The 13,333-nt window shown below is 37.6% G+C and overlaps 1 protein-coding gene across 9 annotated transcripts in view; it reads left to right on the forward strand.

The window, feature by feature from the left end:
• The window catches only part of NEDD4L (NEDD4 like E3 ubiquitin protein ligase), a 328,902-nt gene that overhangs the window by 153,689 nt on the left and 161,880 nt on the right, over window positions 1–13,333 (forward strand). For 4 of the 9 annotated variants that reach the window (XM_067545456.1, XM_067545457.1, XM_067545460.1 and 1 more), the window contains one exon: window positions 664–717. In XM_067545456.1, coding sequence (XP_067401557.1) covers window positions 664–717 — 54 coding nt within the window. Of the gene's footprint in view, window positions 1–663; window positions 718–3,086; window positions 5,079–13,333 lie in introns of those variants that run through there. The other 5 variants (XM_067545453.1, XM_067545455.1, XM_067545461.1 and 2 more) reach the window with 4 other exon arrangements.

Raw genomic sequence — 13,333 nt, forward strand, 5'->3', positions numbered from 1 at the left:
AATAGAAGCTATCCTGGAGGTGTACTCATTTCTCTGTTAGTGTTAGAGAAGTTTGCACAGGGTATGCCTTCTCACCTCCTCAACAGTGTTTCTGAAGTGGCATATGTGGTAAAATGGGCTAGGCAGAGCAACTGATTGAATAGGGGCAAAAGGTGAAAAATAGAGATGCTGCATAATTCTGAATGGCATGTTTAGAATCCATAACAAAGGGGACTACCCTGTTAAAATTCTATTTCCTGCATCACGCCTGAGCTTTGAAGTTGCATTCCCAAGAAAGACCCTATAATCCCAGCAGTCTGACCATCTGGGACTTCCATGGGCCACCAGCCACAGATTCTACTTCTGGCAGGTTGGCTTCTTTGGTATGTGACCTACATAAAATATCTCTGCCTTTTTGGAGCTTTCTGAAAGAACAGGGATGTAGTATACTATGTGCTCTATTAATAACTGTAAGTAAAAACATAATATTGAAAAGTCAAACATTTCTGGATGTACATTTAGGACTTAAATATGTATTTACACACTAAGTGTAGAGATATATATAGTGCCTGTTAGCCCTGTTCCTCTTGCCTTGGATTAGTCATTTAGCAAACTACTGTACCTGTGAATGGTTTATGATGTAAATATAATGAACATGAAGTAAAACTGTTTGTATTTTTATAGGTAAACCCAACTAATCATAGACTCCTGTTTGAAGTGTTTGATGAAAACAGATTGGTGAGTGTACTACCTGTATTCCCCTTTGTGTGTTTTACAAGTCACACAACGAAACATGGAAGTAACATAGCTCCTGAATCTTAGTTTCTGGAAATCTGCCATACCTTAAATAAAGTTTATTTTTGTCTCAGTTGTGTAAATATGTACGTTAAAGAAGGTAAAGTGAGGTATATAAAGCAGGAAACTCGGCTGTTTTACAGGCTGAACATTCATAACACTTACCTTGAACCAAAGTAGTCTAATGCAATGGGGACATTTTAAGAAAGGCGTAATGCAATTACTGGCTTTTTTCAATCTTCTTTGTTTGACATTTTTGATAAGGTTAAATAGATGTCTAAGGTCTGATTTTTGGGTACAGTTCATGTAAAAGACATCAGTATAATCACAATTTATAAATATACTTTGAGAAATTTTTTTAAAAGCGGTATTAGTGAAATAGCATAATGTGTGACCCACTAACAGTATATTAATGCTTTTATCACAGAGGATGTGGTGTTACAGCACAAGATATTCAGTTCTTTCAGATTAGATAAATACAGTACGTTTCTACCAAACTTGCTTACTATATTGCCAGATATATCTTGCGTAGTTTGTATATCCTTTTGTTAATTAATAAAAACAAACATCACTGATTAAAAGGGTAAGTTTTTATTTCTTCTAGCTCCATCAAACCAAATATTAATGTAATGTAAGGAAAAGATATAAACTCTTTGTAGGTAACCTTTTTCAGGGGGAAAAAATAGAGGGCCACTCATTTAGTGTTGTGAAGAAGTATTTTGAGAAATACAAGGCCCCATATATGAAGGTTTTGTGATGATCAGTGTGCTTATAGGCATTTAATGGGGGTTGAAATTGGAATTATCTGTTTCACAAACACAGGCCTCTACCATTTGAATTAGTGGAGAATCTTAATTAACGCTTGCTAGTTTTAGGCTGCTTATCCTCTTTGCAGGCCCGCCGTTAAAGTGGGATAATATTTATTAAAAAAAAAAAAAAAAAAAAAAAACCTGAACAAGTTTAATGCCAACCAGCAGAGGGTAGTGGTGTGCACTGTCAAACCAGTATATGACAGTATAGTGGTGGTCGTTAAAAAGACATTTTTCATCTGTTACCGCACAGTGACAGCTGAGCGAGGGCAATTTCCCTGATATCTCATACTAGTGTGTGGTAATTTTGCACCCTTTTATTTTGAGCCAATGTGTGTATTAAAAAAGAATACTTAGGGCTAAATATATATATATATATTAGGGTTCCAGGTTATGTTTCTAGAACGAGGGAGCATTGAACTGAATATTCTAAGACTAATTTCTGTAGCTTGAGTATGTTTTTAGGAGCCAAAACAGTTTACTATGTTTGTCTGTGTCCTGTTGCAATTTACGCTGGGAATAAATACCATATTTTAAAGCTTAAATTTGTAAGATTTGCTCCAGGAATAATTGTCTTGTTCATCTTGTCCTTAAACCACCAGAGAGTTGTTTTGAGATTGCAGTAGGTTCCCACACCCCCGCCCTTGCCACACCAGAGACTGTGGCTGCAAGTTTAGTCTTTAGCAGAAACGAGAGACTTGTTTACTCAAATAGCACAGAAACATGCTATCTGAAAAGTGCATTAAAATAATACTAACACTTGTGCTTGCACAAGGCAATCTTACAGTGCTGTTACTATGTAGCAAATACCCATGCTTTTCTCGTTGTTGGCTCGTAGTCCAGTTAAAACAATAGGGGATTGTACTGGCCCTTGGCAGTTTCATCGTTTAAACCAGCTTCAGTTTCTCTTGTACTTGGTCATTTTCTGTATTTGAAAACAAGCTGTTGTAAAACAGTGGTTTAAATGTCTAGATGTAGTATTGACCCTACATTTACAAGTGCAAAGCTATTGAAAAAAAAACCAACTAATTCTTTGCAAGTTGTTGAATTGAGGTAATTTAGTTTGTCTCCCTTTTTGTAGACAAACTTTTTTGTTTAAACAGATGTTGTTTCTGATTCATGCAAAAATATTCTAAAACTCTAATGCACCTCAGATATGGCCCCTTTTTAAAGACTGAGATTCTGCATTGTGGCAGGACTGAATTGGGATGTTTATTTTAATTTTTGGTTGTATCCCATATGTTTTGTTCTTCTTTTGAGATCTTTTGGCTCTCAGAAAGCATAACTATACTCCATGCTGGCAATTGAACTGGTGGTAATATTGTTAACTTGCTCACTGGAAGGCTGCCAGTGTTGGGCAGCGTTTCTGTACGCCGTTTATGTCATTACAAAACTACATGCACACCCTTCTTCAGTTTTCGCTCGCCTTTGCTGCCTGGTAAAACTGAAAAAGAAACAGTCTCCTGCCATCTTGTTCATTTCTGCTGCTTTCATTGTGTGAGAAATCTTTGTCATATGTAAGGTTTTTTTTGTTGCAATTTCTAAGGGAAGAAAAGTATCTGTGTGTAGTATGAGTAGGTTATATTGTGTTTACAGTGGTAATGTGCAAGTTGTGGGTTTTTCCAGAGTGAATAGTTTGTTACTTAATCTTTTAAAGAACAGAAAAAAAAATCCCAGCGCATAAGCATGGACTAATATTTATTTTATGTTCTACCATAGTAGCCTAATGTTGTAACACCAAAACAGATGAAGCCTGAATTTATCTACTTGAACCAGCTTTGTTTGCAGTCTGCATTGTGAAGTTGACTTGAACTTTTAACGCTTAAAGTGCTTTTGTTGCAGTTAATGTTTTTGTACAAAAGTGCCCTGTGAATATGATGTGGCTTAGATTTATAGCAGTGCCGAGTGTGCTTGCTGCCTTAGTCAGCTGTGAGAGCTCTCCTGCGGGGGCAGCTCCTTTCTGATGGAAAAGGAGCAGCTGTGAAGGTGCTGTTTCAGGCTCTTGCTGGTATTAAAAAAAAAAAAAAACAAACAAAAAAAAAAAACCCACACCACTAACTTGCAGTGGAGAGGGGGAACTAGGTCATGTGACTCCAACCATCCTACCCTATGTCACAGTGTGTAGGAGCCCTGATTGCTCTTATCCAATCATGCCTGGAATGCTGCTTGCCACTTGGGCTATTTCTGCTATCTGGCGCTATCAGTGCTGCAGTGCTAACTGTTTGGCAGATGGGACACTTTTTCTTGGAGTTTGTCTTTGTTTTTTAACTTCTGGCAGTGCCTGAATTGTTACTGTTCTCCCTCTCCCTTTCTTCTCTCTGTTAAACCATGGCCCATCGGCTGCGGTTTCATTTTGGCTCTGGACGAAGCAACACAGCTCCTGAATCTGAGATCCTGGATCGCGAGAGAGAAGATGACTTTTTCATGGCATTCCACACTTTGCCAAGAAGAAACAGTCCTCATCCTTTCTCCCGACATGGAGCGGATTATGGTGGCGGTGATTTGCAAGAAGTGGGCTCCTTAAAAAGAAGCACATCCATGTTTATTCCTCAGCTGCTGAACAGTATCGATGTGCGTCCAACAAGGAGCTCATCTATGCAGATCTCTCTTCAGCGCAAAGCTGCGAACGGCTATGCTGATGAGTGTGCAGCCCCAGAGTCTCCTGAGGAGACTCTTCCCTGTAAGTTCTCAGACTTCAGGGAGCATTACACATGCCCAGTTGACAGCCATTCTTCTTCTCCAAGCAGTCCACAAGTAAGTCCAGAGAATTCTCCAGCAAGGATACCTGAAGAGATTGAGCAGCAGCTTAATGGAACTGTTTCCTGTAATCACAGAATATTTTGTACAATTCCTTCCAATAACCAGAATGATGATGTTGCAACTTCTGCCCAAGAAGATGAAGGAAATGAAGTGGCTTCAGGATTAAACATAAGTGGTGTAAGAATACAGCATCGCGCTTCAAGCGCAGATATGCCTCAGGTTACGCTATTGCCCTTTGGTTCTGAGGCTCAGAATAATGCTTCTGAACCCAGGCGCTGGTCTTTACAGCATCTGCCAGATATGTCCACAAATTCAGGGAAAAAGTTGTTTGTTTTCCAGTTGCAGCAACCACAGGCAAGTGGTACAGATACAGGGAGTGACTATAATTTTAGTTTTACTGGAACAAAAGGGAACAGATTGGTCAGGTATCCTCGGATACGGCTGGAAAGGAGTACTTCCTATCCCGTCCAGCCACGACCAGAACGAATTAGCCCTGTAGAAGACAGAGCGAATTCAGAACTGCATGGAAATAGCAGAAATGGGTCAGAAATATCTAGAAGCAATTCGGTAGAGAGGATTCCTCAAGGGCAGGGATGCTTGTTTAAAATCAGACCAGATCAAAACACAAGGCAGCAACACTTCAGAATTCTTGTGACTCGTGGTTCTGAAGAACAAAATCAAATTCCTAATGAAGAGAGCCCTGATACCCTTAGGCCTACAGCAGCCAGCGTCACAGTAAGTAATCTGCTGAAATGTTTCCCTTGTGTTCTAGCAAAATGTTAAACGGTAACATAGACGAGCTTCTGAATTTTAGGTAACTAAAGAAGTTCACTCAGTACTAGAAAGATCTAACATCCCTAACTCTAAATCAAAAATGGCTTTGCTTCCATTTATGATTACATACAGTGCAATGTTTTGTTGGAGTCCTAGTGTCTTACATGTTGCTTAATCTGTGTTATGTCAACTGAAGAGTTTTATAAAATTGGAAAGCCCAAGTGTCACTATTTGTTTTTATTTCTTTATCAGTTTGCTAAGCCCTTGCTGCATAAATAATTACATTTTTGAAAAAAGTTTCATTGCTTTCTATATCTTAAAATATATGTAAAAACAAAATTGAAATATACTAGCAGCTCAAGACTTTGTGGAGGCAGATATCAGTAAAGAAACCAATTTTGCTTTCCAAGTACCAAGCGGTCAGAATTATTTTATTTCAAAGAATTATCTTGTTTTTGACCTTCTTTAGTTCATAATCTCTTCACATGGTCCGTTCAGTGTCATATCAAATGTGATTTGAACTACTATAAATGCAATTTAGGCATAATTTATTACAATATCTTATATTATAGCTTTGGTATGAAAGATTATATAAAATCTTCTAATGCTTATTTCTCACGTAATAAGAGAGATATTAAGTTCTATAATTTAAAAAAAAAAATGTAAACATACTTTATAGGCTCATGCGTGGGTAAAACTTAAGGGAGTATGGAGAATCATTTACTTGAATTGCTTTGCAGTGCAATTTAACACTGCCCACTTAAGTTTCTAAGCTCAATGATGCTGTATATAGAATAGTAAGTACCCTATCTCCAGCTGTGAAAACAGACTCACAAGATCAGCTTTTGGCTTTTATTGCTTGTGTGTGTTCTCATTCTCTTGTGCTCTCTTTCAGTGAAATGTAGTACAGAAAGACAGCTGCTAAATGCAGCAAGACAGTATGATGACTCTGCAGGTTTCATAGCAAAATCGAACAGTATGAAAGTTATTCCAAGATAACTTTCTTTTTAGCACGTCCGTATACATTTTTAAGACAAGAATATGAATAATTAGCCCTCACAGTCTTCGGAGGAAAAATTCTTCTCTTCTGGCTATATACCATATCACACTCTTTCTTAGTGTTTGCTGTTAGCCTGTTAATATTTTGCATTAAGAGTATTCCTTTCTGAAAACATCTCTAGAGTCTTTCTTTTGTTTAAATTTCACTTTCACACTCAACAATATGTTAAAAATTTTGCTATTTCATTTCACACAAACATTTTGTAGATTTCCTTTTTATTTCAGAAGTTTTTGATCTTGTTTATTTTAGAGTTATGCCCAAACTGTAAACTTCTTATCTGGATACAGATTTCCCTAACGATTTGAGGGTGTTTGAATCCAGGATTTTGGGGGAAAAGGGCCAGCTGTTAAGTTTGACTCCAGTTTTTACTTTTCCAAAGTTTGGAATTGTTCACATCCAGGGTTTTGGTTCAGGCCCATCTCTTCTACACTACCTGTACAATTGATACCATTCTTTAGATTCTAGCATCTGGTGGGGTGCATACAGCTCTTTATCTTAAACCATTACTCTACATCACCCAAGTCAGAAGTCTAAACTGATATTTTCCACTTATTATCCCTAATTCATTTCCAGCACTGTAAACATTTTATAAATGTTTCCATAGATCAGACACTGGGGGAAGATTTAGACACAATCTGGTTATTGCAACTCCCCAAAACGTTGTTCATCTCCACTTCATTGTCCCTGCAACATTCCCACCTCTGTTAGACTGGAGAATAGAATCCCTGAAATCTCTCCTGAACTTGGCCTTTATTATAACAGTAAATGTATACCCCAAAATATAAATGTCTAGATTTTCTAAACCAGTTATGCTACATGTTACTGAGCGCCCCCATGGCAGTCAATTTTAGCCCCACATAAAGTTAGCCAGTGAGTCATGTAGCTTGACAGTTGTAGAGGCACTCAATTTAAACAAGATTTAAATTCTTTGTTACAAATAGGTTTCCTCAATTAAGTGCTTAAGACTTTTTAAAACTATATTGTATTTTCTTTACATTATTTCTAGTGAGCCCAGTAATTTTCTGGGTGGAGGCAGTTTACTAGGCACATTGCCTTAGGAAAGCTGGACAGTGAAAACAATTAAAGGATGAAAGGTTTTCTTTATTTAGTCTATGGACACAATGTTTTTCAGTGGGGTGTCATTTTTAATTCATCCTTTACAAGTTGTTTTGATAGTCACATGATGATGGGAAATTGTGTGCACAAAGGATTGTTTTATTAAACTGGGGAGTAAAGTTTTTCATATTAAAGTTCTTAGGGTAAAATAATTTTTAGACTCTTCCAGTTAAGATAGTTTGTGTGTATTTGATTGATCTAGGGCATGGGGCCTGGACTGTAGACAGCAGCTGCTATAACCTTATTTATCTTGAGTGAAAACATTCATGCGGGCGTCTGCAGTCCTACTGCTACCAAGTGTTTATGACCTTTCAAATATCTTCTGTTTTAATCAGAAGTGTTTTCGGGCAAGCAGGATGTATTTCATTATGAGTTATCATGAAATATTAAATAAAATAAAACATGTGACCCACTTAAAAAAACTTTATTTGGAAGTCTCATTAGATTCTTTTTGTTCTGATATTTTATATGCAGCATAAAATATTTCTGCTGTGTGTCTGCATATTTAAAACAATAGTTATGCTGCATATTGTTATGTTTGTGTTTGTACAATTGGGTTTATGCGTACATGTGCTAGAAATATTGTGATAATTGAACCTAAAAAATCCCAAGTCGGAGACAACTGGTGTTGGAGAATATCTGAGTATTCCAGTTGGCATTTGCTGTTGTTGTTATGACCAAAAATGCAAAGTATCTTGAGATAAAGAAATGTTGCAGGATTGTATTATAATTACTGAAAAGGAAGACCTAACACATCCTGAGTTTTGGAATGCAGTTCTGCAATTGTCGCAGCTGCACTTTCATTCTTTTTCTTCCTTCCTCAGGAATATCTGTCAAGTCAAATCCAATCCAACTATTAGAGTAATCACTAAATCCCACTGAAAATTCTCTACATTTTGCAGAGGGAAAATTCTGAGCTTGGAACTACTCTTAAGGTGGTTTTTTAACTGGATTTTTTATGATTGCTTGCTTTTAAAAATAAATTTCTATAAGTTTTTGATAGAACCAGAATCTTTTTCTGATTATGTTTATACAGCTACATCTATACTGTACAACCAAAGATATGTTGCCACATATTTGCACGATACTATCCTGTTCCCATTGAAATCAGTGGTAAACACCACATTAACTTCAGAGAAGGCAGGATTGAGTTGAAAGTAATAGGTGCAAATATACAATCTCACTTCCTCCTTGATGGCTTTCTTGATGGCATATATGAAAAAATAAAACATTGTAAACTGGTATACATTTTAAAAGACAGCTGGACTATACTTTCTGCAATTTATATGAAAATGTGCTTGATACTTGACTGTAATTTCTGTATATTAGGATTTTCTAATTACTATTTAACATTTTATGTTTTTAAAGTAATACCTGTTTCAAATGTCTTATTTTTCCTTTAATAGCTAATTGGCTAATCTTTGACAGAGCAACCAGCTTGGTGTGCATGTGCTAGTGTATGTGGTGGGAGGGATAGGGGAGAAGTAGATGTGTTATATCTGGACTTTAGGAAAGCTTTTGATATGGTCCCACATGACATTCTCATAAGCAAACTAAAGAAATGTGGTCTAAATAAAATTACTATAAGGTGAGTGAGTAAGTGGTTGTTCTCAAACTATGAGCTCATAACTAGTGAGATCACTCAGTGGTCTGTCCTGGGTCGATATTTTCATTAACGGCTTGCATAATGGAGTGGAGAGTGGGCTTATAAAATTTGTGGATGGCACCAAGCTGGGAGGGTTTTCAAGCACTTCAGAGGACAGGATTAAAATTCAAAATGAAATTGAGAAATTGGAGAATTGGTCTGAAATCAACAAGATAAACTTCAATAAAGACAACTGTGAAGTACTTCACTTAAGAGGGAGAAATCAAAAGCACAACTACAAAAAGGGGAATATATGGCTAAGTGGTAGTACTGCTGAAAAGGATCTGGGGGTTTGAGTGGATCACAAATTGAATGAGTCAACAAAGTGATGCAATTGCAAAAAAGGCAAATGTCATACTGAGGTGTATTAACAGGAGTGTCATGTATAAGACATAGGATGTAATTGTTCCACTCTATTCGGCACTGGTGAAGCCTCAGCTGGAGCAGTTTTGGTCCCCACAGTTCAAGAAAGACTTGAATAAATTGAATAGAGTTCAGTGGAGAGCAACAGAAATAAGGGGTTTGGGAAACATAGCCTATGAGGAAAGCTTAAAAGAACTGGGTATGTTTAGTCTAGAGAAGAGAAGACTGAAGGGGTGGGACATACATCTTCAAATATATAAAAGGTCATTATAAACAGGATTGTGATCAATTGTTCCTCATGTCCACAAAGGATAGGACAAGAAGTAGTGGTAGTCTGCAGGAAGGGAGATTCAGGGTATATTAGGAAAAATTTTCTAACTATGAGGATCTTTCAGCACTGGAACAGGTTACCTAAGCAGGCTGTGGAATCCCCATCACTGGAGGTTTTTAAGAAAAGGTTGGACAAACACCTATCAGGTCTGACGTAGGTTTACTTAATCCTGCCTCAGTGTGGGAAAATGGATTATATGAACTCTTGAGGTCCCTTCCAGCCCTGCATTTTTATGATTCTCTGAAATCAAGCCGATATAGACAGGGTAAATATTTGTGCTCTTGAGACTTTTATATAAAATGAGTAATTGAGTAAATATAAAATGAGTAATTGAGTAAATATTGAGTAATTTAGTAAATAATAAATAAATGAGTAATAGTAAATATAAAATGAGTAAATAGGAATACCCTGGAAAGTCACTTCTGACAGTTTAATGTTGAAAACTGCCATTTCTTTAAGCCTTTTGGAGAGCCAGAAGATTTCATTGACCACTTTCTCTCACTGGAGGCCATTTATTTATACTTTCTATTATCCATGCTACCACCTCAGGAATGTGCAGCCACTATCACTGGTGATAGTGAAACTTGATTTTACTGGTGGCTGATGTTTCACTAACATAGATCATAGAAGTGTAGTAGCATCTAACTGCTGCTAATTGTTCGTGTAAAGACAATATCACCGTATGCTGTAATTATTATAGCAAATATATGTTTTCACACAGTATTTAACCGTGTAAGAGCCTTCTACCACATGCCACCTCTGCAGTGTTTCTGACCCCAGTTGGTCTTGGGAATGAGATCTGGGAGTTTATATCCTAGAATAAACTGCAAATCTCTTGCAAAGCATACCCCTATGTTTCTATACCCAAGCCACCAAGAAAATGGCAGCACTTCAGTCTCGTTTGTCAAAAGTGTGATTTGACTGGGATGTGTACTCTATGTTAATTAACACGTAGTCCTAAATGTAAAGGGAAATAAGCAATTGTACTCATTACAAAGGTGGGCTTGTTTTGTTAACTATTTGGTTAGTTGTGTGTTCTTGGAGCACCATGCTTTAAGGCTCTTCTACTGTGATAACTCCACACATGATCTGTAGAGAGCTAGAGTGTTTTCACCTGGCCAAGGTTACTGTTAAGCAGAATGTCTATGATATGGAGGGCTGAAATGCTTTCTCCCTCCTCTCCACCCTCTAGAAGAAAAACATTTCAAAATAAGGGAAGTGGCTGAGTTTGAGAGGCACAACCAGGAAGGAAAAAAAATGCAGCATAATTAAACAGAAAGGAAGATTTATTATTGTACTTCTGTGGCTTCAATGTTACCTGTGTAGACAGGTGGATTGGTCCCTCCTCTATGTAAATCAGATAGGTAGCAGTTAATAGCAGTTGATCAATACACACACACGTACATACGTACGTACAACCTCAGGGTTCACTGGCTTAGCTGGAAACTGATTCACCCACAGAGTGATCCTAAAGGAGGCAGAATTCCAGTAAATAGTATCTGAGGCCTTCTATTCAGGCACAACAGAAAATGAAGCAAGTTCTGCAGCTGATTCAGATCAGGGTGAAAAGGCTCAGGATTCTCTGATGGCAGAATGCTTATATCACTCAAGTTTATCTCTCATGTCATGTAATATACTTAGATTTCTGTAAGGCTTTTGATTTAACATTGCACAACATTTAGATTAAAAAAATATAATGACATAAAATTAACGTGGGTACACTTTAAAGAGATTAAGAAGCTGACTAACTGATAGGTCTCAATGTAATTGTAAATGGGGAATCATCATTGAGTGGTTGTTTCAGTGGATTGGTTCTTGGCCCTGAGCTATTTAACATCTTTATCACTGACCTGGCAGAAGACATAAAATAATCACTGATAAGTTTGCCGATGACAGAAAAATTGGCGAAGTGTTGAATAACAAAAAAAGAACAGATCACTGATGCAGGGCAATCTGGATCACTTGGTAAACTAGGCACATGCAAACAATTTAAGTTTTAATACAAATAAATGTATACGTGTAGGAACTAAGAGAGTAGGTCATACTTACAATATGGGACTGACTCTATCCTAGGAAGCAGTGACTCCGAAAAAGACTTGGGGGTTGTGATGGATAGTCAGCTGAACATGAGCTCCCAGTCTGATGTCTGGGCCAAAAGGGCTAATGTATCCCTTGGATGCATAAATGAGAATCTTGAGTAGGAGTAGAGAGGTTATTTTACCTCTGTATTTGGCAGTTGTGCAACCGCTGCTGGAATACTGTCAAGTTTTGGTCTCTACAGTTCAAGAAGGATGTTGATAAATTTGCAGTTCAGGCAATAGCCACAAGAATGATGAAATTATTAGAAAATATGTCATATATTGAAAGACTCAAGGAACTTAATCTATTTAGTTTAACGAAGGGTGGGATATGGCGTGACTTGATCACAGTTTATAAGTACCTACATGGGGAACAAATATTGAATAATGTCTAGCAGAGAAAGGTATGGCTGGAAGTTGAAGCTAGACAAATTCAAACTGGAAATAAGATGTAGGCTTTCAACAGTAAGGGTACTCCACCACTGGAACAATTACCAAGGTTGTGGTGGATTCTCCATCACTGGCGATTTTTAAATGATGATTGGATGTTTTTTCTGAAAAGCATGCTCCAGGAATTATTTTGGTGAAGCTCTGTGACCTGTGTTATACAGGAGGTCAGACTAGATGATCACAATGACCTTGGAATCTATGAATCTCTGTCCCATATACCCGGTTAATGTAACAGCCAGTTTCTTCCCTAATCTTCTACTAAAAATTGGTGGGTATGCAAATTAGATCTCATTAGACTGTAGGAAGGAGGATTCCTTACCTGGTATTTCCCTCCAATAGCTTGGACCCACCTGTGCTGACATCCAACCATCAGTAAGTAGGTAACAAATGTCTGCGCATATATTAGTGTTATGGCTTGTATTATTCACGTTTAATTGTTTTGATGTGTTGAGAAGAGGGTAGTGAAGGGAATGAAAATGGTGTTGGTAGTCATCTGCCTGATATGAAGGAGAGACTAATATATCTATTCTGGTGGATCAGAGCTGCAGGAAGTATTAACAGGCAAACATATTCTTGGTTTGCTCTTTTTGAAACCAGGAGCCCCGAGGCCTCCTTGCAGGGCCCTGGAGTTTTAAAAGTATGTTTGTGAAGGGGGGCCCTCAGGATGAAAACGTTTGAGCTCTGCCCTGGCCATGTCAAGTCCAAGAGAGTCTGTATGCTAAGATAGGGTTTAGATGCTAACTTGGTGTGATTTATTGCAGAGCATTGCAAGATAAGTGTTCTGCATCTTTAAAGGCCAAATATAAATGATCAGGGTTTCCTTAGCCCAGCTTAACATTGTAAAGAGGTGACTTGTTTCAGGCAAGCTCACCTTACCAGTTTACTTACTGAGATGGGAAATCCAACTTTCCCTTTAACTTTACTCTTCTTGTTGAATCCTATAGTCAGTCACCAGGTTCCCCATAGTACTTATCTTTTTCTAACATGTTTCATTGTCTTCAGCTGGCCCAGCTCTCCTAGTTTCAAGGTATCTGAGTACAGGGAGCAGTGGTCTTTCTGGTTTGGGCAGAGGATTAACTACTTCCCCTCCAGCTTCTGGAAAGGGTCTATACACACTATCAAGGAATTTGAAGAACAAATAGACAAAATGATTTAAAGACAAATGGTGCTTCT

This window comes from Emydura macquarii, unplaced genomic scaffold, assembly GCF_026122565.2.
Source record: "Emydura macquarii macquarii isolate MOO-44397 ecotype Brisbane River unplaced genomic scaffold, CSIRO-AGI_Emac_v2 contig_1045, whole genome shotgun sequence".
NCBI lineage: Eukaryota > Metazoa > Chordata > Testudines > Chelidae > Emydura > Emydura macquarii.